General features: G+C 41.2%; 1 protein-coding gene across 7 annotated transcripts in view; it reads left to right on the forward strand.

Annotated features, from left to right (window-relative positions):
- Positions 1-26,094, forward strand: part of NSD3 (nuclear receptor binding SET domain protein 3) — a 52,259-nt gene that overhangs the window by 3,576 nt on the left and 22,589 nt on the right. For 3 of the 7 annotated variants that reach the window (XM_049831445.1, XM_049831451.1, XM_049831452.1), the window contains exons 1-12: positions 379-673; positions 9,405-10,132; positions 13,811-13,879; positions 14,325-14,484; positions 14,931-15,085; positions 15,882-16,385; positions 17,198-17,324; positions 21,261-21,361; positions 23,802-23,847; positions 24,431-24,561; positions 25,111-25,239; positions 25,921-26,047. In XM_049831445.1, coding sequence (XP_049687402.1) covers positions 9,449-10,132; positions 13,811-13,879; positions 14,325-14,484; positions 14,931-15,085; positions 15,882-16,385; positions 17,198-17,324; positions 21,261-21,361; positions 23,802-23,847; positions 24,431-24,561; positions 25,111-25,239; positions 25,921-26,047 — 2,233 coding nt within the window. In that variant the 5' untranslated portion in view covers positions 379-673; positions 9,405-9,448. Of the gene's footprint in view, positions 1-377; positions 674-1,075; positions 1,257-2,572; positions 2,595-9,404; positions 10,133-13,810; positions 13,880-14,324; positions 14,485-14,930; positions 15,086-15,881; positions 16,386-17,197; positions 17,325-21,260; positions 21,362-23,801; positions 23,848-24,430; positions 24,562-25,110; positions 25,240-25,920; positions 26,048-26,094 lie in introns of those variants that run through there. The other 4 variants (XM_049831450.1, XM_049831447.1, XM_049831449.1 and 1 more) reach the window with 4 other exon arrangements.

The raw sequence follows: 26,094 nt of genomic DNA on the forward strand, positions 1-26,094 counted from the left end.
GCAGCCGGACTCCCGGGGTGCCGGGGCACCCTGCGCGGGTTTTACTGTCCCGGGGACGCGCCGTGCGTCCCCAGGGGACGTTGTATTTCAAGGACGTGGTTCCTTCGAGCGGGTCCCCGCCGCGCTGACCGCCGCGGCGGTGGCGGCGGCGCACCGGGCCCGGCGGGGAGAACTACATCCCCCGTCGTGCCTTGCGGCTGAGCGCCGTCCGGGCGGCCAATGGGACGCGGGGCGGGGGCGGTGCCTGCGCGGTGCGCGCTTGCGCCGTGCGCGGCGGCGGCGGCGGCGGCGGCCGGTGGGGCGGGGGGTGGGGGGGGGGGGCGGGCGGAGGCGGAGGGCGCGCAAGCGGGGCCGGGAGCCGGGCAGCGCGGCACGGAGCGCCGCCTTCCCCCGCCGCCAGCGGTCGCCCGCGCCCGCCCGCGCCCCGCCGAGCGCCTCCCCTTGGCCGCACCGGCCGGGAGCTGGGCGGTGGGGGGGGCGGGCGGCCTCCCGGGGCGGAGCCCGGCGCCAGCGGCGGGGGCGCGGAAATCGAGGCCGGGGCTCCGTCGCGGCCTGCTGCTGCGGGAGGAGGCGGGGAGGCCCGCCGCTGCCGCCGCCGCCCCCGCCGCCGGCCTATTGTCTCCGCTGGGCTGGGTGGACGCGGCGGGGGCAGTTAGAATGGAACAGACTGAAGGTGAGGGCAGCGGGCGGCCGCGGCGGCGCCGGCCCGCCCGGGCTTAAAGGGGCCGCGGCCGCCATGTTTGCTGCCGGCGCTGCGGCGGCGGGGTCCCCGGGGCCGCCCCCGCGGAGGGAGGGGGCGGTGGTGGGCCCCGGGCCGTCCCGAGGCGAGCCCGCGGGTAGAGGCCGCACCGGGCCGGGCAGGGCGGCGCGGCGGTCCGCCGTCCCCGGGAGGCGCGGAGCCGGGCCGCAGAGGGCCGGGGCGGGCAGGGCTCCGTTCCGCGGAGCGGGACCCGCTCGCTTGTCCCACCCGGCTGGGTTTCGGGCAGGCGGCGGCCCCCCCTGCGCTCCTTATTCCCCGCTCCGGCCGGCGGGCGGTTCCGCGGCAGGTAACGGGGGCGAGCGGCCGGGTTTTGGAGGGGTCCGGCGGGGAGGAGCCCGTCTCGGCGAGTCCCAGACCTTCTGGTGGGGAGAAACTTGGGGTTAGAGCCTGCACCGCGCTCTTCCGAAACGGTGCAAAGCCCTCTTTGTGACCGAACCGCGTACTTGTCAACTTCTCGGATAAAAAGGTTTTCATTGCGTGCTCTTAACAACTGCATGTAAGTGAAGGATTTGTCGTTTCTGGGAATTTTTATTTTTTGCGGTACTGTTGCATTGTATTCTACTTTGTTCTGTGTCTCACTCTGCTTTCTCTTGGCTGTCAATAAGCTTGGCTATTTTAATACAGGTTTAAGATTTTAAATTTGTTGTTAAAAAAAATCTTACTGATAACAGTTCTATATATAGTAACCAACCTAAAAGGCTACATAAAGTAGTCTGTAATCATAGCTGCAGAAAAAATGGTAGCCTGTTTTGGTGACTGTTCAGGTGTTCCAGTGGCTTATTGTAGAGATGCCCAGAGAATGTTTTGGCAGTTAGATTTAAAAAACAAAACAAAACTTTAATGAACTGCTTGAAAAGATTTTACTCCAAAAAGTGAGCGTGTGCTTTATGAAGTACAGAGTAAGAGTAGAGGAGGATGATCAAAGACTGTATGTTTTGTTTTAATACAACTGTGTTTTGCATTTTTCAGTTCGGCAAGTTTGCCTGAGTTTGAAGGGATTCACATGAGATACACTGCAGTTATTGCGCTGGTTTTGATACGTGAAAGCATGTCACAACTCTTACAATATTTGGTATTGCCAAAGATCTGATTTCTGGTTTTACGTGAATATCAGTCCGTGACTTTCCCTGAAGAACAAAAGATTTTCCTTGACATTTCCTATTTGAATCCCGAGGTTCTAAAGACAAATGAGTACTCTAAGCTCATTTTCAAGACAAACCCTTTTTCTCCTTTTTTTTTTTTCTTTTTCTTTTTAATGCATAGCATTTTCTTGGCTGCTGTCCGAGTTGTTTCTTTCCATGTCACCATGGGAAGCTTGTTAAAAGTGGCCTTATCAAAACCATATTACAGACATGACTATTTCTTCTGGCACTTAAAAAAACCCAGAACACAAACAAACCACCTTTAAAAAGGTATACAGGGAAGTAGTCAGCCTTACCACATGATTTAAAGTTTGTCAAGAGGCCTCTGATTCACCATCAGTGTCTGCCAGAAGAGACTGCTCAGTCCAGCTAAGTCAGTAGAAATCCACAGGCTACAGTTTTTCTGCTAATGAATCTACATGCTGTTGAAAAACTTGGCATTGTCTTAACATATGTAAATAAAATTTTCCACGCATGATTTCTTAAGGACATCCAGAACAAAGTGGGACAAAGCAGACTGCAAAGACTGAATGCAGGAATCAGTAATTATTTTATTTCTGTCTACAGTTCATATCATTTGAACACCACAGGATGCTGTTATAGTTGATAAAGGCGGCGCTCCAGGTGATTTTTGACATGACTGTAGAAAAAGCGTGGGTAATGTTCAATTCTGCTGAGGAGTTTGGTGGCAGGTGTGTATGCTGAAATTCAGCAAAAGCCAAGTTGTACATTTCATGGGGTTCCAGCTGGGCAGTCTACAAGTTTTGAGAGGAGGAATGGAAACATGACAGCAGTCAATTGCATCGCTTAAAAAAACCCAACCAACCTAGCCTGTTCCAGCCGAACAGCTGTCTGTTTGTAAAACATGTGTAGCAGTGAACATCTATTGAGAATAGCTGCTGTGTGGATTAGACTTTTGAGATGAGGACTACCAGCGCAGGTTAGATACAGGCATACATTGGAATGAAACAGCGTGGAAAATAGCAGTAAACGTATGTGTGGTGACTCAGGTAATGAAGGGGTGGTAGGGTAGGAACAGATCCTTGAATCTCTCTGATTCTATGTGGAATGTCTATGTGGACAGGAGCTGAGCGGTTGGTTGTGCACAAATGTGGCCTAGAACTTCTGCTTTCAGGACTGTTGATAGAAACTCCAGCTCAGGGTGACGAGGCAGTGGCACCGTTCACTGAACACATAAGGCTGACTCAAATTACTGCTTTTTCAACTCAGTGAGCCAGTAGGACAGTTTCTGTTCTCACAGCAGATACTTTCGATCTATGTAAAATGCCTTGCCTCTACCCAAGTGCTAACCCAGCTGCTTTAGGCAGGGCTACCCACGTGGTGGTTGTCAATAGAAAAGAGTGACATTAATTCAAAAAGGTTTTGGGGAAACTTGGTTTAAAATATGTACATGCTAGACTTGTTATCAGTAGATGTTGTGGCAGCTCACCACTGTGGCGATAGCCAGCCTCGGATTCACAGGCATCTGGGCTGGTCCGAGCGGGGTTCATCAGCTGGTAGCAGTGGGCAGAAAGCACACAGAACCCTGTGGCTTTCGGTCGTTCAGGGAAAGCACTGTTGTTCTGCACCAGCTTCTGGCTGCCTCTGGCTAGGTACGGCCAGTTTGTCTGAGTTCTGCACCCAGCAGGCTTTGGAGACAGTCCTCCCTCCTCATGCTTGGGATTTTTTACCTTGGGCTTCTGTTCAGTAATGAATAGTGGAGGGTGCTTCTGACATTTAGGAAATTTCTCTTACGCATTGCATAGTTACTGGATCTTTTCTCGCTTTTTTTGAGCTCTTCCCGATTGAGCAATAATACAGTGGATAGATGCGTGTTTGCGTATTTTATAGGTAAGTCTTACCGTGTTGCTGTATTTTGTGCAAACCTACAAAACTCCCTCTTTGGGAGGAAGAAAAGCTTCCATCAAGTGGGGTCAGCATTGTTCAGAATTGTTTGATAATCTGAGAGATTAGTTATTATTTAGTCTACTGCAGCATGAAAGCAATATTTGAGAACTTTGCAAGTACCTTGTTTTCTGAGAGTGAGGTTGTGAAATACTTGTGCTAAAAATGGCTTTAGATAAGTGCAATTGTTAGTGAAAAATGTGAACCCAGAGGATTGCTAATCTTTTTGAAACTTCCCATGACTGGGCACTCACTGTTGAAGGTGTAACTGATTTTTTTCAAGTTAGGCTCAGTCAAGCTAAGAAGCTCGGGATGGGAAGTGAAACAAACTTGGTATTAATTTAAGAAAGAGCACTATAAGAGCTCTGCTAGGTTGACCTATCTTATCTCGTACTGCTTATATTTTTTATTTCATTTACTTGTTCCTCTGATACTTTGAATTGTGACTTTCCCATGGGCAACATGAAAATATTTGCTCAAACAGCATCCACGTCTAGAGTTGCGGTGTCTCTGAACTGTTTTCCTCCTTGGCCAGAAGATCCTACAGCTGTGGGAAAGGACAAGTATAGAATGCTGGCTACCCAGTTTTAGAGAGCAACCTTTTTTTCTCTCATTAGGAAATTGAGTTGAGTTTTGTAGGTATGGTTGATTTCAAGTTGTTACCCAGCTGCTATACAGTATCCATTTCCTATAAACCTTGAAATAAATTGTTTCTTTATCTGTTGGTTGAGTTCCAAGGTCATATCGGTGCAGTATCTGTTATGGGTCATATTTGGAAACTAAATTCTACAGCTTGCAGGAGGCTGATACTGTAATTTAATGTAGTGATCGCTGTTGTAGTGCGAAGAATTTATTCTGATATACTTGTCTGCAAGATCAACGCGTATCACTGAAAATCACATTCACTTCTGGTTTTATGTAGTGTTCCTCTGCTGAGGAAGGATAAGTACAGCTGTCTTGAGCCTGTTGTTGATATTTCAACAACAGTGGGGTATTCTTTGCATTAGAGCTTGAAAGTGACTTTTACAAAGTAATCCTTCCTTAGGTTTAAATGTTGATATTCCTATGTATTCAGGATTTATCGTTTTGTTCTATTATTTCAGTGGCTACAGGGGCTGTCCTTTCACTGTAACGCAGCCCCAATGCTGTCTCACTGGGTAGCAACTGAGAAATGAACAAACTGATGCAGAGTTTTGGAAAGGAAGAAGGGTGGGAAAATCTGGGTGTGATAACCATGATGACAGCGAAAGACTCTGAAGGAAGAAGCTCTCAATGATGTCAGCTCTGTGGGAGTGTTTTAAGACTGTTGACAGTAGCAATTCAGTGAAGCAATAATCCTTGCTTCTACAGCCTCTATAGGAAGATAATAAGGCAGGTGTACAAATTGTCCTGGCCATGAAGCATAGGCTGGCATCGAGAACTATTTTACACAGGTCAGCTTCAGAAAGGAATTACTTTAAAAAAAAAAAAAACAAAAACCCACCCCCAAAAAACTATTTTCTTTTACTGGTAACTCCTAAATTCATTGTAGGTAGAGTGTTTTGAAGTTTGTTAATCCACAACTTTTGTCACGTAACAAAATGAAGCACACTGATGACCCACCCTCTTCAATTAGTGCTTCTGAGAGCAAGTGCATTGACAGCTTTAGGAACTGTCACAGCTGGGGACTGATACAGCATGGGCAGACTTTGACCTGGAGGACTGTATGTGGAGGAGATAAGAGGGACCAGACGCTGTCGTGCAGCTTTTGAATTCTGTTAATACTGCGTCTGGATCTCGTTAATACCACTTCAGTGGGATAGTTGTACCAAGGTATCAGCAGAGAACTTCTGCTTCTCAACACTAGCAAAACTGCATTTTTGCTGCTATACCTTATTTCAGCCTTTCTGAGAAAAATAAGCTGTCCTGGCAAGAGCGTTCTTTGTCTGCATACGGGTAAGGATTTTTGCTGGCTACGTTGATCAAGTATTGCATCTTGCTGTAGACCCAGATTGGACATGACCATGACAAGAAGCCTGTAGTGTTGTCATGGCTTAGTGCTCTAGCCTTGTGACAGGGAGTTCTTCCTGTTAGGGCTGAGGCTCATAAACAGTCTTTATTAAATCACTCGGCAGTCTGTAGATCATCAACTTTTGAATGTTTGTAGATAGAATTAGAATGGGTGAATATGAGTAGCCTAATACTAGTACGTTGTAAGTGGCCAGATGTACGCTTGTAACATCCCAGAGAATAAATAAACCTTGGTGTCCCAGTGAAATGCTGCACAAAATAGTTTAGGTTGTATCCCAACTTTTTAAAGTGTGGGAGCTCTTTTAAGAAAAGATTGAAAGTCGCCAGTGTAATAGAAAAAGGTCTGTTCTTAATTCAAAGAAATGGTGTAGAGTAATGCTTTTTAGGGCAGAAATCTTTTGCTTGGGCTGTTGTACGATTTCAGTGATTCTAAAACTGAAGTACTTGGCTGTGGATTGTATGAACAGCTTTCTGGTGTTCTGAATGCAGCCTCACCTGATGTTGTGGCTCAATTTTAGAGAAGTCTTTAAGGAAGATTTAAGTGAATTCAAAATACCAGCAGGGCAATGAATCAGAATTTCTATAACGTTGTCCACAGTGATGTGCCATTAAATGGCTGCCAGAGGAATGAACTGGTTACAAGACCAAGTCGTGTAACCCATAGGTCACAGTAGTAGGAGAGAGAGGGTTTTTTTTCTCCCTGATACAACAGTTGAGGCACAAGTTATCAGTCTGTACTTGGTGAGTTGTATGACTAGAAGGTGGTTATACAGATGTACAGTTTCAAGGCAGTCTCCTGAATGTAAATATCCATTGCTGATTTGAAAACAAGGGTCTGTGGAGGCTCTAAATCTGATGGTGTTGACTGGATGAGGATTAGTTGTTCTGGTAGCAGCAGTGAGGGGTTTTTTTTGCTCTTACACCATGAGATACTTGATTGTTAGAGGAACTGTACTATTTAGCGAAATGAGTGTTCTGCCTTGATATTTGACATTGTAAGTAAGGCCAAAGAACCTGCACCTGGGGGGGGAAAAAGTCTTTTAAACTAATTATCATCTTTCTCTTCCCTCTGAAGAGAGAAATGAAAAGCATTTAAATTATTTTACTGCATTAGATTAGCAACCTCCAGCAGGACCCAAAACTTAAAAAGTTTCCACTCTTAATCAGACTTACAAGCAGGAAAACATAAAGCATAATTATTCAAATAACATGTGACATTAGCAAAGTTATTCTTAACAAAGCACAGAATGCTGTATAGTTTTTTGTTTTATTAAGTTTCGATTTCTGCAAGTTGATTTTTGCTTTTTGTAGTTTATGGTGGCCACCCCTAAGTTTGGGTCCTGGTGTGATGTACTTTAACAGAATCCTTATTTAACATTCTGGTGCTTAGTTCTACTAAACTATGGTCTTACTTTCAGAGTATTTGGGTAAAAGAAAGTGATTTAATTACTATTAAAAGAAAACTGCAACAACAAAAAACTGGGAAGTCGAGTAATTCTAAAATTTCTTAAACTGTTTCTGCTTTGACTCTGTACATCCAGCAATGGATATGCCAGGATGACTGAAGCACTGTTGCAGCTTCTCAAGATAAGTCCGGTTATTTTGGTTTTGGGTTTTTTTGTTGTTTTTTTTTTTTAAATATTCAGAATCAAAAAAAGATTGAACCTGGGTTTAGTAACAAATAAAAGCAGCCTAGGGTGCCATTTCTTACTAGTGTGAGAAATCTGTTGTTTGCTCTTCAGTTTGGCAGATGTAAAGTAACAATTAATTGATAAATACTACAAAGAGTCCCGCTTCCTCTTCCTAGAATGGGTGGTGGTTTTGTGTTTTTGACCTTGATATGCAATCCTGTTTGCTCCATATGCTGTCCCTCAAACATGCTGTCCCCTTGACAGTAACATTTTTGTGTTGGTTTTGTGGCTGATGTGCAGAGAGCTGCTAGAGAAAAGGGATGGTTTTAAAGCCACAAGATTTTAAAGTTACTGCAATTAGTGAATTTTGCTGCATGGCATTGTGCTATTAAGTTCTTTTCCTAAGTCGCTTAATTACTGTGACAAATGTGCCCCTAGTTGATTGCACTGAATACAACCATCAACATAATCTGAGTATGAAGTCCACAAAACATACAGCAAAATTCTGGTCAAGTTCTTACTTGTTGCCGTTATTACTTCAATTTCTGTTTGCAGTCTCAGGGAGGGAAGTGTTCTTAGTGTTTTGAAAACTATTAGATAAGGTATTGAGATGAATTGCATTGGGAGGGTGAGAATTTAATGTGGGCAGGGTTATATGTAGATTCTTGTTATGAGAAGTATCTGTGGGATGTGTTAATGTCGTTTCAAATGCTGACCAAAAGGGCACAGTAACCCTCCTTTATGCCTACACAAAGGCAGAATAAACAATACAGGGCTATGTTTACTTTGGAAGGGCTAAATTGACCTTGCTTGGAAGCAAACTTGTATTTCTTACCTGAAGTTTAGGTCACTGTATATTTCTTCTTATTGAACATTGAGATTATTTAGGTGAATGCAAAAGCCTTCTCTGAGCCAGTAGTTGAGTTTTGGAAATCTAACTTTGATTTAGTCTGATTTTGGTGTTTTAATATGCAATGGAAAATTGAAACTGCACGACAGCTTTCTCAGCTGTAATCTAATCCTGTGAATAACCTCAGGTTTTGGAGATCTTTTGATGCCGAGGCTTTTTTCCTCTCCCTCGGAACCATGTAGCGTTTAAGCCCTCAAGTGTTTAATATTAAAACGAGGCTGGGAGTTGGGGAGTAAGGAGAATAACCCTCGTCAGCTGCTGAGAGCCAAGGAGTGCAACCTCTACTCTGCTTTTCTGGTGAGGGAACAGGTTGGGAAACTCCATCTGAGGCTGTCATATGCTATGAGCTGGTTTTCCCAGCAGCTGAGGTGGAATGACCTATTCGCTTTAATTGTGCCATTGTTCAGAAAAGCCCATGGCTTAGGTCTCCTGCTGGCCTAAGGGCTGCTCATCTGTCTCGAGTTTTGGCAAGGAGGTGGGGAGGAAGAGAAGAGGCTTCTCTCTTGTTCGAGTGGTCTTTCTGTGGTTTTTCTGGCTTGTTCAGTTTGCAGTGACTATGGTGTCAAGAGAACTTGGTATCTTTTGTATGCTTGAGGGTCAAAGTCTGCTGTCTTACTGCTTTGTGTGAGAGTAAAGCTTCCTAACGCCAGACTAGGAGGGCTGTAGAGAGTGGTTGGAATTTTGGCACCATTATTCTGACTTCGTAACATTTGGGCTCATAGTTTTAAAGCACTTGCAGGTGCTTATAACTTTTCTTTAAATGTCTTGGAAAAGAAGAAAGTGGTCAGCCAAAAAAGCTGTTCTGCGGAAATGTGTAAATAGCCTTTTTTAAAGATGCAGTAATACCAGCTGCGGAAATGTGTAAATAGCCTTTTTTAAAGATGCAGTAATACCAGTTGTCTCTAAATCCAGGAGAGGGTGGCTACTGAATGGAGAGGGGGAAATTGGTCTTTAGATCTCTTTATTGTTTTTCTCAACAATTTAATTTGCTTAATTACTATCTTTTGATTTACACTGACTTGTTATTTCCTTTCCCCTGCCTTTAGGCCCTATGAGAAAAAGGGAAAGCTAAGGATGCTGGAGCAGAACAATGGATTTCTCTTTCTCTTTCATGCAAGGGATCATGGGAAACACAATTCAGCAACCACCTCAACTCATTGACTCAGCCAACATCCGCCAAGAGGATGCCTTTGATGCCAGCAGTGACATTGCTGAAGATGGTGGACAAACGCCATACGAAACTGCCCTACAGCAAGGCTTTCAGTACCCTACACCCACGACAGAGGACCTTCCACCCATCACTAATGGCTACCCACCAACAATCAATATGTACGAACCTCAAGCCAAATACCAGACGTACAGTCAATATCCCAATGGTTCAGCCAATGGTTTTGGTACCGTCAGAAACTTTAGTCCCCCAGAGTATTACCAAATGGAAAACTCTAACGCAAGGCCGCACGAAGTTCTGGAAAAACCTTCCCCTCCACAGCCACCACCTCCACCACCACCATCAGTTTCACAAACGGTGATTCCAAAGAAGACTGGCTCACCAGAGATCAAATTAAAAATAACCAAAACTATCCAGAACGGCAGGGAATTGTTTGAGTCCTCTCTGTGTGGGGACCTTTTAAATGAAGTACAAGCGAGTGAGTATGCTAAGGCAAAACATGAAGGGAGAAAAGAGAAAAGGAAAAAAAGTAGCAAGCATGACTCTTCCCGATCGGAAGAGCGCAAGTCGCACAAAATTCCAAAATTAGAACCAGAGGAGCAAAATGTAAGTGGAATAATAGTTTCAGCCATCTGTATACCTGATTTTGTTGATGGAGTATGCGTCTTCGGCAGTATTTTTCCTTACTTCTAGTTGTATACATACTTAAAGTCATGAGGCTTTATTTACTTGTCAGATGCTCAATATTGGGTTGCTAGGAACTGTATTTCTAGGACAATACAGTTTTGGTTAAAAGACTGCATGTGAAAAATAAATGTTAGAAAAGGTTATATAATATTTTTAAATATTACTCAGTGTCTTAGCGTGTTCAGAGTTTGCTACACTTTGGACAGTGTTGAAGATGGAGCTTTTGGCCAAAAGCATACAAGCATACCCATTCCTAAAATTGCCTCTCAAAATAATGCTGGGTTATTCAGTGGAAAGTCAGCTTACTTGGAATATTCAGCACTGCAGCTTTTAATTAATTTTTGAAAGATATTCTAAATATTGTGATGTACAAAACCCAAGAGTTATGTAGCATATGTAGAAGCCACTAGAAATCAGTATTCTAAACCAGCAGGCAAATTAGAAGTGCCAGTTGACTCAGCAAACTTTGGGAAAATTCAGTTTTGAAGGCTATTACTGTTTCTGTCAAGTTTTGCAATATGGCTGTACATACACAAGGTGTGTGTGTATAAGTGGTGTTTTAACTTAGATTCCAGGAAGTAGAGACACAAATTACTGGGCTTTGGTACTCTCAGCCATTCTTTTTTCTTCAGTTTTATAAGTCACTTCATTACTTCTGTTTCCCTTTCTCTTGCTTGTTCCTGCCAACTCTGTGACACTGGTTTCTGCATTTCCCAGTTTGAGGGCAGTGGGTAGCAGAGAGGGGTGGTGAACGTCCGGAATGGGGAAGTTGCCATATCAGGCCAGGACAGAAATTGCCCAGCTCAGGCTGGGCTGGGCTGTTACAGTATATAGCTGAATTTCTTGTAAGTTCCTGTGAAACCCCTTGATACTTGCTCTTTTGGTAGGTTTGGGAGAAGATCCTGTCCTGTAGGGATCAGGACTCTGATCTAGTACAGCAGGTTCATATGCTTGTAGTAGTAGTAGTAGTAGTAGTAGTATTGTTGTTGTTGCTGTTATTTTTAATGGAAGACATGCTGATTTCACATACACAAGCCTTACAAGGAATATTTACAAGTTTTATAACTGCTGTATCTCCCTTCTAGTAAGTGGACCTTTTCCAGAGATCAGGCTGGTGATGTATCAAGATTTTGAGCTTCTACTATATTTGATTACCATAGTTGACTCTAATGAAACTCAGTAAGATCTTAATAAACATTGTAATCCAAACTTGAAATGGACTATCCAATTAAAACACGAGCCATCTGTGACGGCATTTGTACATCATTTGCTTGATCTTGGAAATGCTGTTTGAAGCCACTTTCAAGTGGCTGTAGGAACTGACGTGTCCAGCGGGCAGCATGCTACCAGGAGGCAGTTATAATGGGAAGGCAATGCCCCGAATGGCATCTCCCTCATGCTGGCATTATACCTGCGTAGAGAGATAGAAAAAGGGGTCTGTTCTCGCGGTCAGCTCTCTGCTGAATGCCTCTGCTGCTCGTATATTGTTTGTCCACCTGTCCTTTGTTTGCTGCTGTAATCATACATTTATCCCCCAAGTTTCACTTAAATCAAACCTCAGTGAGTTTGCTTCTTTCAGAGTTCAGCTACAGACACGGTCTTTTATCTATCCAGACATCCATCACCCCTGCATCAGGCTGTCAGTTTTGCCTTACCACTTTGTCCTCCTTGTTACCAGGGCCTCTGATTCTGCTCTTGAAGCTTCACCTGTGCCTGTCCCTCTGTTTGACTCATGTTACCTGATTGTCATGAGAACATAATCTTCTGTCTTTTCCAGCATGCAGTCTTTCCCAGATTGAACTAAAACCTTTCCTCTCAAATTCCAAGTTCCTAGTTGTATGTGTCATCCAGAGTTCACCAGAAATCTTGGTCTTGCTTTTGTCCTCCTTGTAGCTTCCATTTCCCTTTCAAAAGGTGGTGTTGCAATAAAAGCTTCCATGTTACTCACCCTTGTTTCAGACAACAGATCACTCTGACATGAACAGGATTTTGTGCTAGTGTTTTTCATTATGAATTATCCAGCGCAGCCTCAGTTTTATCCTCCCACCATTTGGCTTTCCACTACACAGTTTCATCTTCATGTACGTTCATCATGTACACTTTCGTCATCTTTACTATTAATGGTATGAGACTTGTAACTTAGGATCATCTTAATAGGAACAAACAAAACTCCTGGTACAACTTTGGTGGTTTTACACTTTTATACTCAGCATGGGTATTTGAAAGTACCATGATCTGCAATTGTTTCCTCATTCTGACACTGTAATCTCTGTGGAAACCCACTGACTGTGCGGGGATGTTCATACTTGAAAGGTTGATTTGAAATGAATATGTTATGAAAACGTTGTTGAACTTTAAGCTCTGAATACTTGTTTTAAGAATAAGCTGCTCTGCTCATTAGTTGTATTCTGTGAGGAGCTGGAAGTTTGCAATCTGTGTAATCAGCTTGCCTCTCCTGGCAGAGGTGAAGTTTCCACTAACTCACTGTAGCAAAAGAAAGGCAGGAGTCATTGCTGTGCTTTCTGCTGCACTGGGGGGGGGGGGGGGGGGGGGATGATTTCTGCCCAGCAAATACTAACATGAATGGTCTTAAATGATTGTTTTCTACAGATAGCTCTAAATGAGATACTGACCTATGCGAGAACTGACCTTAATTGTTCTAGATGGTGTTTACACGTGTGTTTCCTGGTTTCTCTGAGCTGAAGCATGCAGTATTGACTAACATGGGGTCTTCCTTTTAAATCAGCTAGGTATAATTTGGATTAACAGTATTATTGGTTTCTCACTGCGTGTGTCTGACTCCTCTTTTTGCTGCTCTTTATGTCCTTTGACCACTGACTTCTCTGCTAGAGTAAAAGCGAATGTCTGGTCTCTTGTCTCATTAGATAGTTCACGGCCCACCTCTTATCTTCTCAGCTGCTGTGTCATCACACTCCCTATCATGGCCCCTCCACCGATGGTGTTAGCTTCTGTTCAGTGGTGATCCTGCTTCTGTCAAAACCTTTTCCTGTCCTACTCTGCCAGAATAGACTGCGTGCGTGCCTCAGCCTGGCTTATAATTGCACCATAGGCTTTATGTTGTTGACTGTTGAGCCTCCAAATATATTTGTCGAATATATGCAATTTAGCATTGATTTTTACAATGTTCATATTGTATGTTTAATGTGATTTTTGTAATGTAGTTTTTGCAAATAACTGGTATACAGTGAGACTCATCACGTTACTATGGATATCCTTCATATGTTCTTCTCTGTTTCTTTGAAGTTGTATATTAATTTAGGTGGAAAGGTATTTGGGTTTACTGTCCCTGAGTGTATGTTCTTCTATTGCCTATAACAGGGGAACGTTGTTGTACGTAGGTGCGACAGTAATGTAAATAGTATAGGGAAAAAAGGTATTTTTTGATTGTGATACTACTGTGCTTTGAATGGGGCTTAAGGAGTCATCATATTCATATTTTCTGATTCATGGTTGCCTTTCTCTCTGTGAATTATTTTTTCTGCCTGGTTTCATTATTAGCTTTTTTTAGTTTTACTGTCCCCTTACCTTGTTTGTGCTTGTTTTCCTTTTTTCTCTTCATTGTTACCCATTTCCTAGAGACCAAATGAGAGGCTTACCTTGCTATCAGAAAGACCAAGAGAAGATACAGTGTTGGAGGAAACCCCGGTTAGTACATATACTAATTAACACTTTTTGAACTTCTAGTGTGTTACTGCTTTTGGACTAATTATTACATGGATTCTTTTAATTTGTCAGATAAAGCAGTTGCCATTTCTTTGAAACTCTTACTACAAAACATCTCTTGTTGCACTGTATCTATTGTTTTATTTTATCCCAAAAGCAACATTCTTCATCAACTTATGAAGCACAAACTTTTTTCGGGGTGGGGGGCTGCTGTTGTGTGTCTTGGTTTGTCAGTGACTATCTTGTGTAAAACATAGCTGGATGTAACTCCTTTCTGTCATGTTTCTAAGAAATGTTTCTCTCATGTTAGATTATCAAACCTCAGGGATACCTGAGGAAAAAATAACAAGTCCCTGTGGATAGCGTGTGCATCTCTTGAGTGCACTAAATTGTCTTCTGTGGCTTTAAGCTTGCATTTTCTTTGTAGGTCCAGCAGTTCTTGCCTTCTCTTCCAACACAAGTCACCCATGACATCAAGTTTCAGGTTGGCGATCTAGTTTGGTCCAAGGTGGGAACATACCCGTGGTGGCCTTGCATGGTTTCATGTGATCCACAGCTTGATGTTCATACCAAAATTAATACAAGAGGTAAGGGAGGAATATCTTTTCCAGAGTATATCAGGTGTCTGTAGTTCTTCCTTTATTAAAGATATCTTATCTTTGAACTCCCTTTGCGGGATGAATTCTGCTTGTATGTATGCTAAACAGGACTATTCCTGAAATGTATAAAACCAGTACCTGTTAAATTGCCTCTACAGATGAGCCTGTGCAAACTAGGCTTGTGCACAGATACTCCCACTTTTCTCAAGTCAATGTATTTATGAGAAGACACCGATAAGCATGTGAGTGTTCAGTGTGGGCAAGGTATACTTATCTTCCCATCTTAAACTGTTATAAATCTAGGCCCATCTTATTTCTAAACTTTAGCTAGGTACTTCCACCTGCAGGAATTGAGTAATGTGGAGGACGAAAGCATAAACTAAACCAGCAAAGCAATGTTGATAAAACTGCTGACTAGAGTTTTTCATTTTCAGGTGCCCGTGAATACCATGTTCAGTTTTTTAGCAACCAGCCAGAGAGGGCGTGGGTGCACGAGAAGCGGGTTCGAGAGTACAAAGGACACAAACAGTATGAGCAATTATTGGCTGAGGCTGCTAAGCAAGCCAGCAACCACTCTGAGAAACAGAAGGTATGATGAACACTAATTGTGTAGAGGGTTATCGACAGTGCCTGTGTAAGTGAAACTCTCGTGGGGCAGTTCTGAAACTCTGTAGTACTTTACCCTGTAAAGGTTGTCTGCATTTCCCTGGCAGAAGTGTTTTTCACAAAGATAATGAAAATGTTTCCATACTCTTAAGACTTAAATGTGAAAAGGCTGATGGCTGAACCTACTTTGTTGCCTCCTCATGATGGTAGTCATCCTGGCCATTTGAGATAATTTTACATCTGTATTAGAATATTGAAAACAGTGCCTGTGTGTTCACTATTAACCTCTTCTTTGGAAAATGTAGTTTTTAAAGGATACTCTTCCAGCCCCTGATACTAGTAGATATGTTCTTTTCCATTTTTTTATTGGAAAGGAAGTGTTAGCTTACCTCAGTCCCTATTTATGCTAATCAAAATATTGATGTGGCAGGAAAAGAGTGTTTATAGAAAAACAAGGAGGATTTAAAAAGTAGATAAATTAGTATTAATTCTGTGTCTCATAACAGACTTATGGGCTTGAATACCACCTGTTCTTGTCTTTAGTGAAGTTGTAACTCAGGGGAGACACTTTTAGTTGTGATGGTCATCTGATTCAGCTTGAGTGTCTGCTTGTACTCTGAGCAGAGGATTCACTGTCCACCTTTCAAAAAATACACTGTAAATGGAGAGCAAACTTAAATCTGCTGCCTGAGAGATTTAAAGAACCTCAGGATTGCGTTTTAAGTGCTATTCGTGGCAAAATCTTCAGTGTAATTAGCTGCTTGTCTTTGTTCCTTAAGATTCGCAAACCAAGGCCGCAAAGGGAGCGTGCTCAGTGGGATATTGGTATTGCCCATGCTGAGAAAGCATTGAAAATGACTCGGGAAGAAAGGATAGAACAATACACCTTCATTTATATAGACAAAGAGCCAGAGGAGGTTTTGTCAAAAGCCAAAAAGACTGCTGCTTCTAAATCAGAGACCAAGAAGAACCGACGACCGAAGCCAGCGTTGAACACCCAACCAGAACATGCCAACGTGGTAGCGACATCGCCTTCAAATGCTGAGGTGCGAAGACAAAGCCAACGGAGGCAGTCAAGTGTGGAAGAAGAGGAGCCACCTCCTGTAAAAATTGCATGGAAAACAGCTGCAGCTAGAAAATCCTTACCAGCTTCAATAACCATGCACAACTTGGATCTTCAAAAATGTAACATGTCTCCAGTTGTTAAAATTGAACAGGTTTTTGCCCTTCAGAATGCTGCTGGTGATGGAAAACTCATCGATCAGTTTGTTTATTCCACTAAGGTATGCACTTTGTGTAGTGACTCCTCTTTTTGTTCATAAATTATCCCGAGTCTGTCTTACTGTGGAGCTTAAACTTGTGTCCATCAAGCTTTCACAATACATGTTCCTTTCATTGGAGAGATTAAATCTAACAAAGGACAGATGTGACAACAGACTCTTATAGTGCACTGAACTCTTTATTTCAGTGCATCCAAAAGTCTCTGGCAGTAACCATTTTGACTGGTGGCAGAGGAACTCCCGACAGATGGTCACATTTTTGCTCATAACACATTCAAAATATTAATGCTGTTTAATTCCAGCTTCCTAGCTGAAATAATCCAGAAATTCTCCGTAAATCTTAAAATCAGTGGATTTGTGGGAAACAGATGAGATGACAAAACTGTTAATAATGTACTAAAAAATAACTACATTTTGTATAACAGACTTTTAAAATGAGTTCTGCCTCCTAGCTTCCTTCAGGTGCACAGCAGCTTCTCACAGTCAGTGTAAGGAAAAGGTTTAGGACTATTTCTCTGCCTCCTTCTTCTGCCTCTCTACCTGGAGAGTATTTATTTCATCCTAAGCATTATAGAGAAGGTAATGTTTAGAAAAGTCACTGGAGTATTTTTTTTTCCTTGTGTGTAAGGAGAGATTGAGAGGGATGGAAAGATCTGCAGGGAAGCAGCTCAGTAGTAGATATAATCTGTGTATGTGTTGCATTGAAAAGCGTTGAATGTTTCTGTTCTGAAAATTAGGAGTAGATCAATATGCCTGGTAGCAACAACACATATATAAATAGGTTAAGACAATCTTTTCTTTTTTTTCTTGTTAAGGGAGTTGGTAACAAAACAGAAATAAGTGTCAAAGGACAAGAGAAACTTAATTCTTCATCAAATCAGAGAAATGAAAAATCAGCAGTGCAAAATGTGTCCTCTCCTGAAACAACTTCTGGGTCAACAGGTAGGCAAAATTGCAGAATCCTTGTCTGAACTTTAGCAATCTAGCATTTAAATTCAAACATCAAACCCAACATTTTCTCATTAGTTGAAAATTATTAACATCTTTCTGTTTACATAATAGTTGTAACAAGCATGGCTAACATGATGAGCCCAGATGCTTGAGAAACACAGGATGTCTTTGTGATGGGATTAGCTGGTTTGGCCTCTGAACTTTTAGCGTCTGCAATTTACAGTATCTAAGTCAACATATTAGAAAGGTGGATGCCTTGTGGAGAGCAGATGGCAAGCTGTTTTAGAAGACAACACAGTGGATGTGTGTTAGCAGAGTATTGTAATGGCTTTTGGCACCAAATGTAAAATACAACAGCTGGGATCAAAGGAAGAGAATCTGGAAGTGGCGTAGTGCAATAAGGAATAGCTCCGAATCAGGATGGGTGCTTTCCTAGACTTTGTTGTTGAGTTCCTGCATGACCTTTGTAAAGGATAGTGATTTTTTTTAAACTGCTTCAACTAACTCCATCAGCAAAATGAGATAATGCTTGACTTCTTGAAGGCATTTTAGGGGCCCCATTATAAAGCACCCAAGTTTTGAATTAACTGAAGCAGATAATGGAGGTTGAGGCTGAAGAGGGAAAGCCTGCAACAAGCTATTTGAAGTTTAATTTGTAGTACAGTAGTAGAGAAGATGAAGAAAGATAAGTGGGATGACTGCTTTCTAGACTTGGAACAGGAAAGCATTTTTTTCATGTTTTGATTTTTGAGAAATAGCTGATGGGAATGCTTCCAGAGGGATTGGGCTTTTCCCCACCCAGCAGAAATTTCCCTGCAGTATGTCCTCTCATCATCCTCAAGAGAAGACAGATAGCCTTTGGTGAAAGGATGGAGGTTCCTGAAAAGAGGCGGTTTTGAGTCATCCTAAACCAAGAGCTTTTCAAGTTCCTCCAGCCCTTACAGTGACTTCTGTTTTTCAACCACAGATTTTGTGCAGGCAATGTAAAATCCCCATTAACTATTGCATGTTTGTTACTGTGCTTGTAATCATATTCTTGGTAGAGTCTCAAACATACTTAGTTTTACATTGGGTATGTAAAAATAAATTTTAGGTTGCAGCAGAACACCTTGATTTTCTGTTACAGTAGGATGTACAAATGCTCATGGTATGGAAGCAAAAAAAGATGGAAGTACACATGCTGAGCCCCCCCCCCCCCCCTCTTTTCTTCTTGAGAAAAAAATCTCATAATGTTGCCAAGTGTCACTTCTGCTTCAACTATCCATCTGTTTGGTTATTTCTCCCTTTCCAAATGTAAAATAAATTGAGATTCCCAAGTCAAAAACCTCAGTGGTCAGCTTACATGAGATCACTGTCCTCTGCAAACACACTTCAGTTTCTGTACTTGTATAGTTTTTAGGTAGGCTTATTTTTATATGCACTGTTTTGTGGACTGTATTTGGGGACTTTACAATACAGGCTGAGTACTCCGGATATTCTGGTGCAAGTGGGGTTTCCTCTGCTGCTGTCGACAGTGGTTCTTCTTTCCAGTTTTAGTTGCTGTAGCTACTTCTGTTTTTTCAAACAGTTGCTACTTCTAATTGCCTTGCAGCAGGAGAGGTGATCGCTGTTTTGTTTCTCTCACCTGGGAACTAAAGGCTTCACCTTCACAATGGCTCTTCAGACGTAGGGGGGTGAGAATTCTGAGCCTCTCTTTTTTCATTTTCTTAGGTTTTTTGGATACGTAAAACTCCACCTGATAACACCCTATAGAGTGCATGAGCTTTACTTCAGTATACACTCCAAACAGTCACTTTCAAAGCCATTTCCAAAGTCCAGACAGTTATTGGTCCCCTCTCATGGAACATAACTGCGAAGTCCTTTTTTCAAATTTAAGGTCACCGGAACTTCAGAATACCTTTACGGTAAAGTATTTTACAGAATGACTCTGGGAGTCCTTGTTAATTACCTGCAGTTAGATATACAGAATTCCATAATGCCGGGAAAATAATTCTGTAACTTGAAATCTGATAATAAGAGAACAGCTATGAGAATTCATAGTGCCTCTGGTCTCCACATACAGCTGAAACAGGATTAACCTGACCTGGCCAGTAGTGAGGTAGATTGCTGGTCTGAAATCTGTCCTGAAACTCTGGATCAAAATATGCATGAAGACGGGATAGGAGCATTGTGGAGGTGATGCACTGGATCCTTGGAGAGCGGGAAGAGGAAAAAGTGCCTGTTGCATTGATCAATATTGCTTTCAGCCATTATTAGATGCACTGATTCTGGAGCTTCTCTGATACAGGGCTTGCATCTTATTTCCTTTACTACAGCGGGGCAGCACAGGGAGAAAATACCTTGTTGATTAAATGAACTGTTTGGTCACACTTGCTCAAATTTACTTTAAGCTGCTCAGAGAATTTTGGCCGAACACAAAGGTGACAAAAGATGGCCCCTAGCTTTAGTGTTGAGATCTGTTGTAGTTGTGTGTGTCTCTCAAAGGATGCAGCTTGTTGGAACCAAAAGTTACACGTGTGCTAACATGAAGGATGTTGAGCTGAGTTATTAATTTCTGAATTATTAATAACTCATTGCTGTTATTAATTAGTTAATATGCTGTAAAAATTTTCTTTCCCTTGAAGAAAAACAATTTTTTTCCCCTCAGAAATACAGTTATTGTAAAACAACATCTTTTTCAGCTGTAAAGTTTAGTTACTGAGATATTCCGGAGCCATGCAACCTTGATAAAAACGCCTATCGAATTAATCAAGATGAATTTTCATTTTGTTTCTGGAGTCCTTTTGAAAGGCTTTCTTTCAGCGTCTGATTAAAGCCTGCCTATCTCTCTAGATATTTTATCTCCTAACGAGAAGACACAGGTTTACAACTTCTAAGAGTACGTCCATCTGACACAGTAAGCTAATTTCTGGTCCCAAGAGTTTGCATTTTTGCTTGGAAGAATACAAAGTATTTTACATTCCTGTCTTCTTTAGGTGAAACACCCCAAACTGAAAAACAAGAATAATGCGTCACAACAGATAATTGTAAATCTTCAAATTCCAGTTTTCTGTCAGTACAGCAACAAGTGTGTACTTTGCTTCAAAAGTTGCGCATGGTGTTAAGTATTGTGTACATGTTTCTCGATATGCCCTTTGTTACAGGTACCGTATCATAGAAAGGTCTTCTGATTTTGCCAACCTTAGTTGTCAAAAAAAACAGTAGTTCCTACTTCATCCCTTGAAATGTCATAATAACCTTCATTAATTTGAGTTTGTTTTCCATGGTAATATTTTCAAAAACTTGTTTTTTTACTTTCATTAATTATAATAACACATCATGATCACTGCTTCTGTTTGTGTTGGGTTTTTCTTCACCTCTTGAAATCTGTAGTTGTGTTCAGATTTCATACTGATGGCACGTGTTATAGCGTGGTTCTTGCTTGAAGCTTTTGTGTTAGCCAGTTCTGATAGAAGGCCATCTTGCTGCAGAGCAGGGGGACAGAACTGGTGTTTTGAGTAAAAACTTGGAAGCTATGTTTTGCGTCTTAAATTTCTAGCTTGTTTTATTTCAAGAAGTTGATTGTGGATACCTTCCCATAAATGCCAAAGATGGACTATTTGGTTAAAAATTAACCAAAGTGAAGACTGTGCTTGAGAGATGTGTTATGAAAATCTGTTTGCCCTAAACTGGATTCCAGCTTTTTGTTTTGCTCTGTTACTGGTGGGTTTTTTCTGAAGCTGATCTCTCTGTCTATGGAATCAGAACGTGTTGTCTGCAACCACAGCACCAGCTGGCAAATAGCTTGGAACTGAATTTAAAAATAAAACATTCAAAAGAGGAAAGAGTCTTGGTTTCGTTACTTTATCTGTTGTTTTGGTGTGGAACATCTTGCTGTACCTCAGAAATACAAGGAATCATATAATGGAAACCTTTTTCCTTCTTCAGGTTCTGTAGAAAAGAAGCAACAGAGAAGATCGATTCGAACCCGCTCAGAGTCTGAGAAATCCACTGAAGTTGTGCCAAAGAAGAAGATCAAAAAGGAGCAGGTTGGCTTCCTCCATGTAGAGAGTTAAAATATATTGTATTCATAAATGTTGTGGCTTATATTGGTGCCTTTTTATTTTTCTCCATTTTTCCCCATCGGGTTTCGTTTTGGACTATCCTTCATGAAATCCCCTTGTCAATACCATTGCTGTGACTCTGCTACTGGCATCTTCACAGTATCAGTCAGGCTATGGAAAATGGGAACTCAATGATGCAAGACTCCTAATGAACCTGCCATGTTTACTTTGAGATTTCTGTTACGAGCAAAATGATTTTGTTTCAGTAATTTCTATTTGATGGAATTGCCACCAGGTTCCTTCCTTTTGCTCTTGATTTAGCTGCTGGTTTGTATTGAGGTTTTGTTTTTCAAATGAAATTAGACTGATTAATCTGACCAGTTTTGAAAATGGACTTTAAGAATGATTTAACTTAAAGATGAATAGTCAGACTTTTATGTTGGCAGACATCAGCAAAACAGGTCTTCTGGGATATACTTTTTTTTTTTTTTTTCCTTAAGTAGATCTAACATGTACAGGGCATTCCTTTAATCTGGATGTCAGACAGACAAATGTTGTTGCTTTAAAAAAAATTATAAAAAATTTTGCGTGGAAATGAGTAGGAAAGTTCAGCGGATGGACATTAATATTAAAAACTGAATACACTTTTTAACAAGTTTGTCAAAGTTGTTGGTTCTTTTCCTTACATGGTTGATTTTCCCACTTCAAGGGCCTCTCCACTTGAAACCTGAGATTTTATATAAAATTTTTCATAGTATAGCTTTTACCAGTGAGAATTTTTAAAAAGGGACAGTCAGGCTAAAGATTTATATGGGAAGGGGAAAAACTTGGTTTTATCTCTTTTATTTTAATTTATTCTTTGCCCTTTATGCTTTGTTTTGCACTTCCTTCACTTCAGAGATTGAAAGTGGACCCAGTTGCTTTCTTTTTTTTTTTCATATTTTTCTTTTGATGCCATAGCATTTACATCTGTGTTCAGCAGACGAATGCTCTAACTCTAGAGAGTTTCTTGCTGAAACTTTGAAGCAACTTAAATGTTGGGCATAAGATACCTGATGTAGTCCCTTAAGCCTCTTGTCATGAGGTGTTGCAGCCTCCCTATTTTCAAATGAGTTATTTTATGTTTGTAAATGTTTCTTAATTTAACAAAGGTATAAGAACCAACAATATGAACTTCATGGATCCCGGTTAGCTTTGCTTGCTTATATTATCTAGCTAACTAAGACTATGAACATTAAAGTGCTTTTCTCAGGAAAAGTATATGACTAAAAATTAAACACAGATGCACTGTAATGCGCATAACCTTGAATGTATTAAGTTATATTAAAAAAAAATAATCTTACTAACTTCTTACAATTATGCAACAATATTTGTTACCCAAAGTCAAGTTTTCTTGCAACTGATTCCCAAATTAGTCTGCAACAACTTGGTATAAAATTATAACTGGAACAAGTACAATTAATGGGAAAAACAAAATGTTAATGCTACTGTTACAGTGACTAGTGGAGAAATAAAAGTGATTGTTTAGATTTTATATTTGTATTACGAAATGTATCCTATACAAATCCTTCTATTGTATGTTTTTACCTATTGTACAACAAAATAAAATATTTTTTAAAAAAATTATAGAATAATCCTTAAATATTTACTAAATGTGTTTCTACATGCATATGTAACCACATTGTAAAGAAATTACTTGTAATTCTTAAGCTTAAAAACAGGAATTTAGGCAACAGCTTTCTTCTATAATTATTATACAGTCACCAAATTCTCACGTGTTACATGTACATTGGCAGAACAGTTTCTAGACTTCTGATATAGGTTCAAGAACTTGAAGCGCTTTTGCAAGATTGTAGACTTGTCTGCTTAAGTGTATACTGACATTGAGTTTCCAGCTGTATAGAGCCCTGCAATGCTGTGTGCGAAGTCCGTCTCGCCATTGCTGGGCGCCTTGCAGCACTCTATACAGAGAGAAAGTCTGTTCCCAGGAGCTCAAAAGTGCATGCTTGGTGGAAGTGCCTTAAATGGCAGTGCATTAAGTGTCTCACTAACCCGAGTGTCATACCTGTTAAGGGGAACTTGTGCTTACACAGGTGTGGGGTTTTACAAAAGCATCAGGGTTGGCTGCCAAAACGAACCCCGCTCCCGCCTGCTGGACACGGATAAAGCTTTCCTGTCATCTTCATGCCCACAGGGAGTGATTGGAAAGGACCTTGCTAGTGAACGTGTGGCTGCCTTGTCTCCTGGCATTCAGCATAGGCAGCTAGGATTAAATCCAACAGGACAAGAAGGCTCACGCTAAGAAGGGGATGACAGACTACATCTGAGTTCAGAGATGCTAATCGCTTAAACTTAAATGTTTTCTTTTTAATACTAGGGAGAAAAATTCCTCTGGTTTTAACTATGGATTTTCCTATTCAAACAGGTTGAAATGGTTCCACTGACAGCAGTGAAGACAGGATTGCAGAAAGGTGAGTTACATACGAAAATAAGCTTCATTAAAACTTCCTGGCTCATCACACTTCGGCAATGGCTTTCGTTCTGTGTAAACTGCAGAGGTCTTAATGCTTTCTGGTGATGAACATGATAGATGCTGATCTTAATTTCTCTTGTGAGGGTTTTTTGGGGGGGAGGTTGTTGTTCATTTGTGCATTGCTAGTTGGAAAGATAGTGTTTGTTAATGTGCTGTAAGCACATAATAGAAAGTCCTTCTGGGTATTTCTTAAAAAAAAAAAGCCTTTGCTTAGCCATATTTTGAAGATGAATGATGAGGAAGTAATCTTCTAAAGGCTTATCGTCTGTTATAGACAATTTAGTAGCTTCCTCCACTATGTCAGCATGTTCAGAAGTTTGTCAGAAGGTCTTCCTAGAGTGGTTTTCAGTTAATTAGCTTTTCAGGGAGGATTAAACTGGTATCAAAATTGCAGACTGAAAATTAAGGCTAGCAAACAAAGTACAGTTTCAGGCTGTCTCTCATCTTTCTTTTTCCTTTACTAATTTTAAGCAAAAAGTTGTGAACATATATTAAAACTAATTTTAGTATGTTGTGTTAAGGTGCCAGCGAGATTTCAGATTCTTGTAAACCTTTAAAGAAAAGGAGTCGTGCCTCAACTGATGTAGAACTGACTAGTTCAGCTTACAGAGATACATCTGACTCTGATTCAAGAGGACTTAATGATTTACAGGTAAAGGCATACTGTTTCTCACAGGCACTTCTTCCTTTCATCTGTCAGTATAATAGATTTTTCAGTTGCATATTGCTAAGTATGTGAACACTATTTTCTACAAATTTCATGTCTCATTGTCTAAAAAATAAAGCCTAGTCTTTTTCTTTCTAATCCCCTCCATTGTACTGATATAAAAAAAGTTGCAATCTTTCTTTACAAATTTTCCTACTTCTTTGTCTGGCAAAACATTGGTTTAGATCACTGACTTGGTTTGCTCTTTGGAAGGTTGTTAGATTCTTTGGGAATTGGGGGATGCTGCTTTATTTGGTGTAAAACTGAGAGGTGTCTGGAAAAAGTAAGATAGATACCTTGCTTGTACAGCTAAAAGATATGTCAAGAAGGCAGCACTTCTATCATTCTAACGAAGTTCAGCAACTTTCAAGGACCTTTGCATCTCTTGACATATTGAATGATCCTTTAATCAGTGGTGACATAAATATTTTTTCACAATGTGGTTGTCCTTTGGAAGTGTCTTGTTTGAGTGTCTTGGATTTTTCCTCTTTGTAGGGTAGTTTTGGAAAACGTTCAGACAGCCCATCAGCTACTGCCGATGCTGATGCTTCTGATGTGCAGTCGGTAGACTCTAGCTTGTCCAGGAGAGGAACTGGAACAAATAAAAAAGACACTGTTTGTCAGGTAAATGATGGTACTGTAAAGAAATGAAAACTAAAGATGTATCATCCGTTTCTGTTAGTTTGAACTGAGAGACTTTTCAAATTACACTACTTTGTTTTAACCATGTCTCATAATTCGACATCTCAGATAAAATATTTAGGCTTTTAGGAGTTTTTGTGCTCTGGAAATGATTTATAGGCTCTCCCACATGCTAGAAAGCTCAAAAGCTAGAAAGTGGGATCTAATCCATACCTGCTGTAGTAAGTAGAAAAAGTAGATGCCATTTTCTGCTCCATTCAGAGATTCTAGATGTTCTTTCAAGATAGGGCAGAGTGAGAATTTTCCAGTATTTTGGAGAGAAAATCCTGGAATCTTCTGACGAGTTTCCTGGTCAGTTGTAAAGGAACAAGCTTCTCTTGCTCTTCAGGTGCATGAGAAAACAAGGAGTCCAGATAGATCCTGTAGTGCCTCTCCTATCTCTGTCCAGGCTCACACTGTTATCAGAGCAAGATGCAGAACGTGCTGGGATTGTCTCCAGCCCAGAGAATTTCCAGGTCTGCTGTGGGATGTAGGCCAGTTCTCTTGCCTTATCCTTAACTCTGAAGAGATTTCAGCCAGATTCTATGTTAACTTCTGGTAGTCATTTGCGTTTAAGTCTGTCAGGTACCTTTAGTTCTCTGATTAGCTGTCTGCTTGTTTAAGATCTGCGAGAGCTCTGGCGAGTCTTTGGTGTCCTGCGAGGGTGAGTGTTGCAGCGTCTTTCATATGGAGTGTCTCGGCCTCAAGTCAATGCCCGATGAGAAGTTCATCTGCACTGAGTGTAAAAATGGTGAGTGTGTCTGAAAAAAACGGTCCTGTGTCTGAAAAATGGGGAGG

This window comes from Accipiter gentilis, chromosome 28 (genome assembly GCF_929443795.1).
Source record: "Accipiter gentilis chromosome 28, bAccGen1.1, whole genome shotgun sequence".
In the NCBI taxonomy this organism is placed as follows: domain Eukaryota; kingdom Metazoa; phylum Chordata; class Aves; order Accipitriformes; family Accipitridae; genus Astur; species Astur gentilis.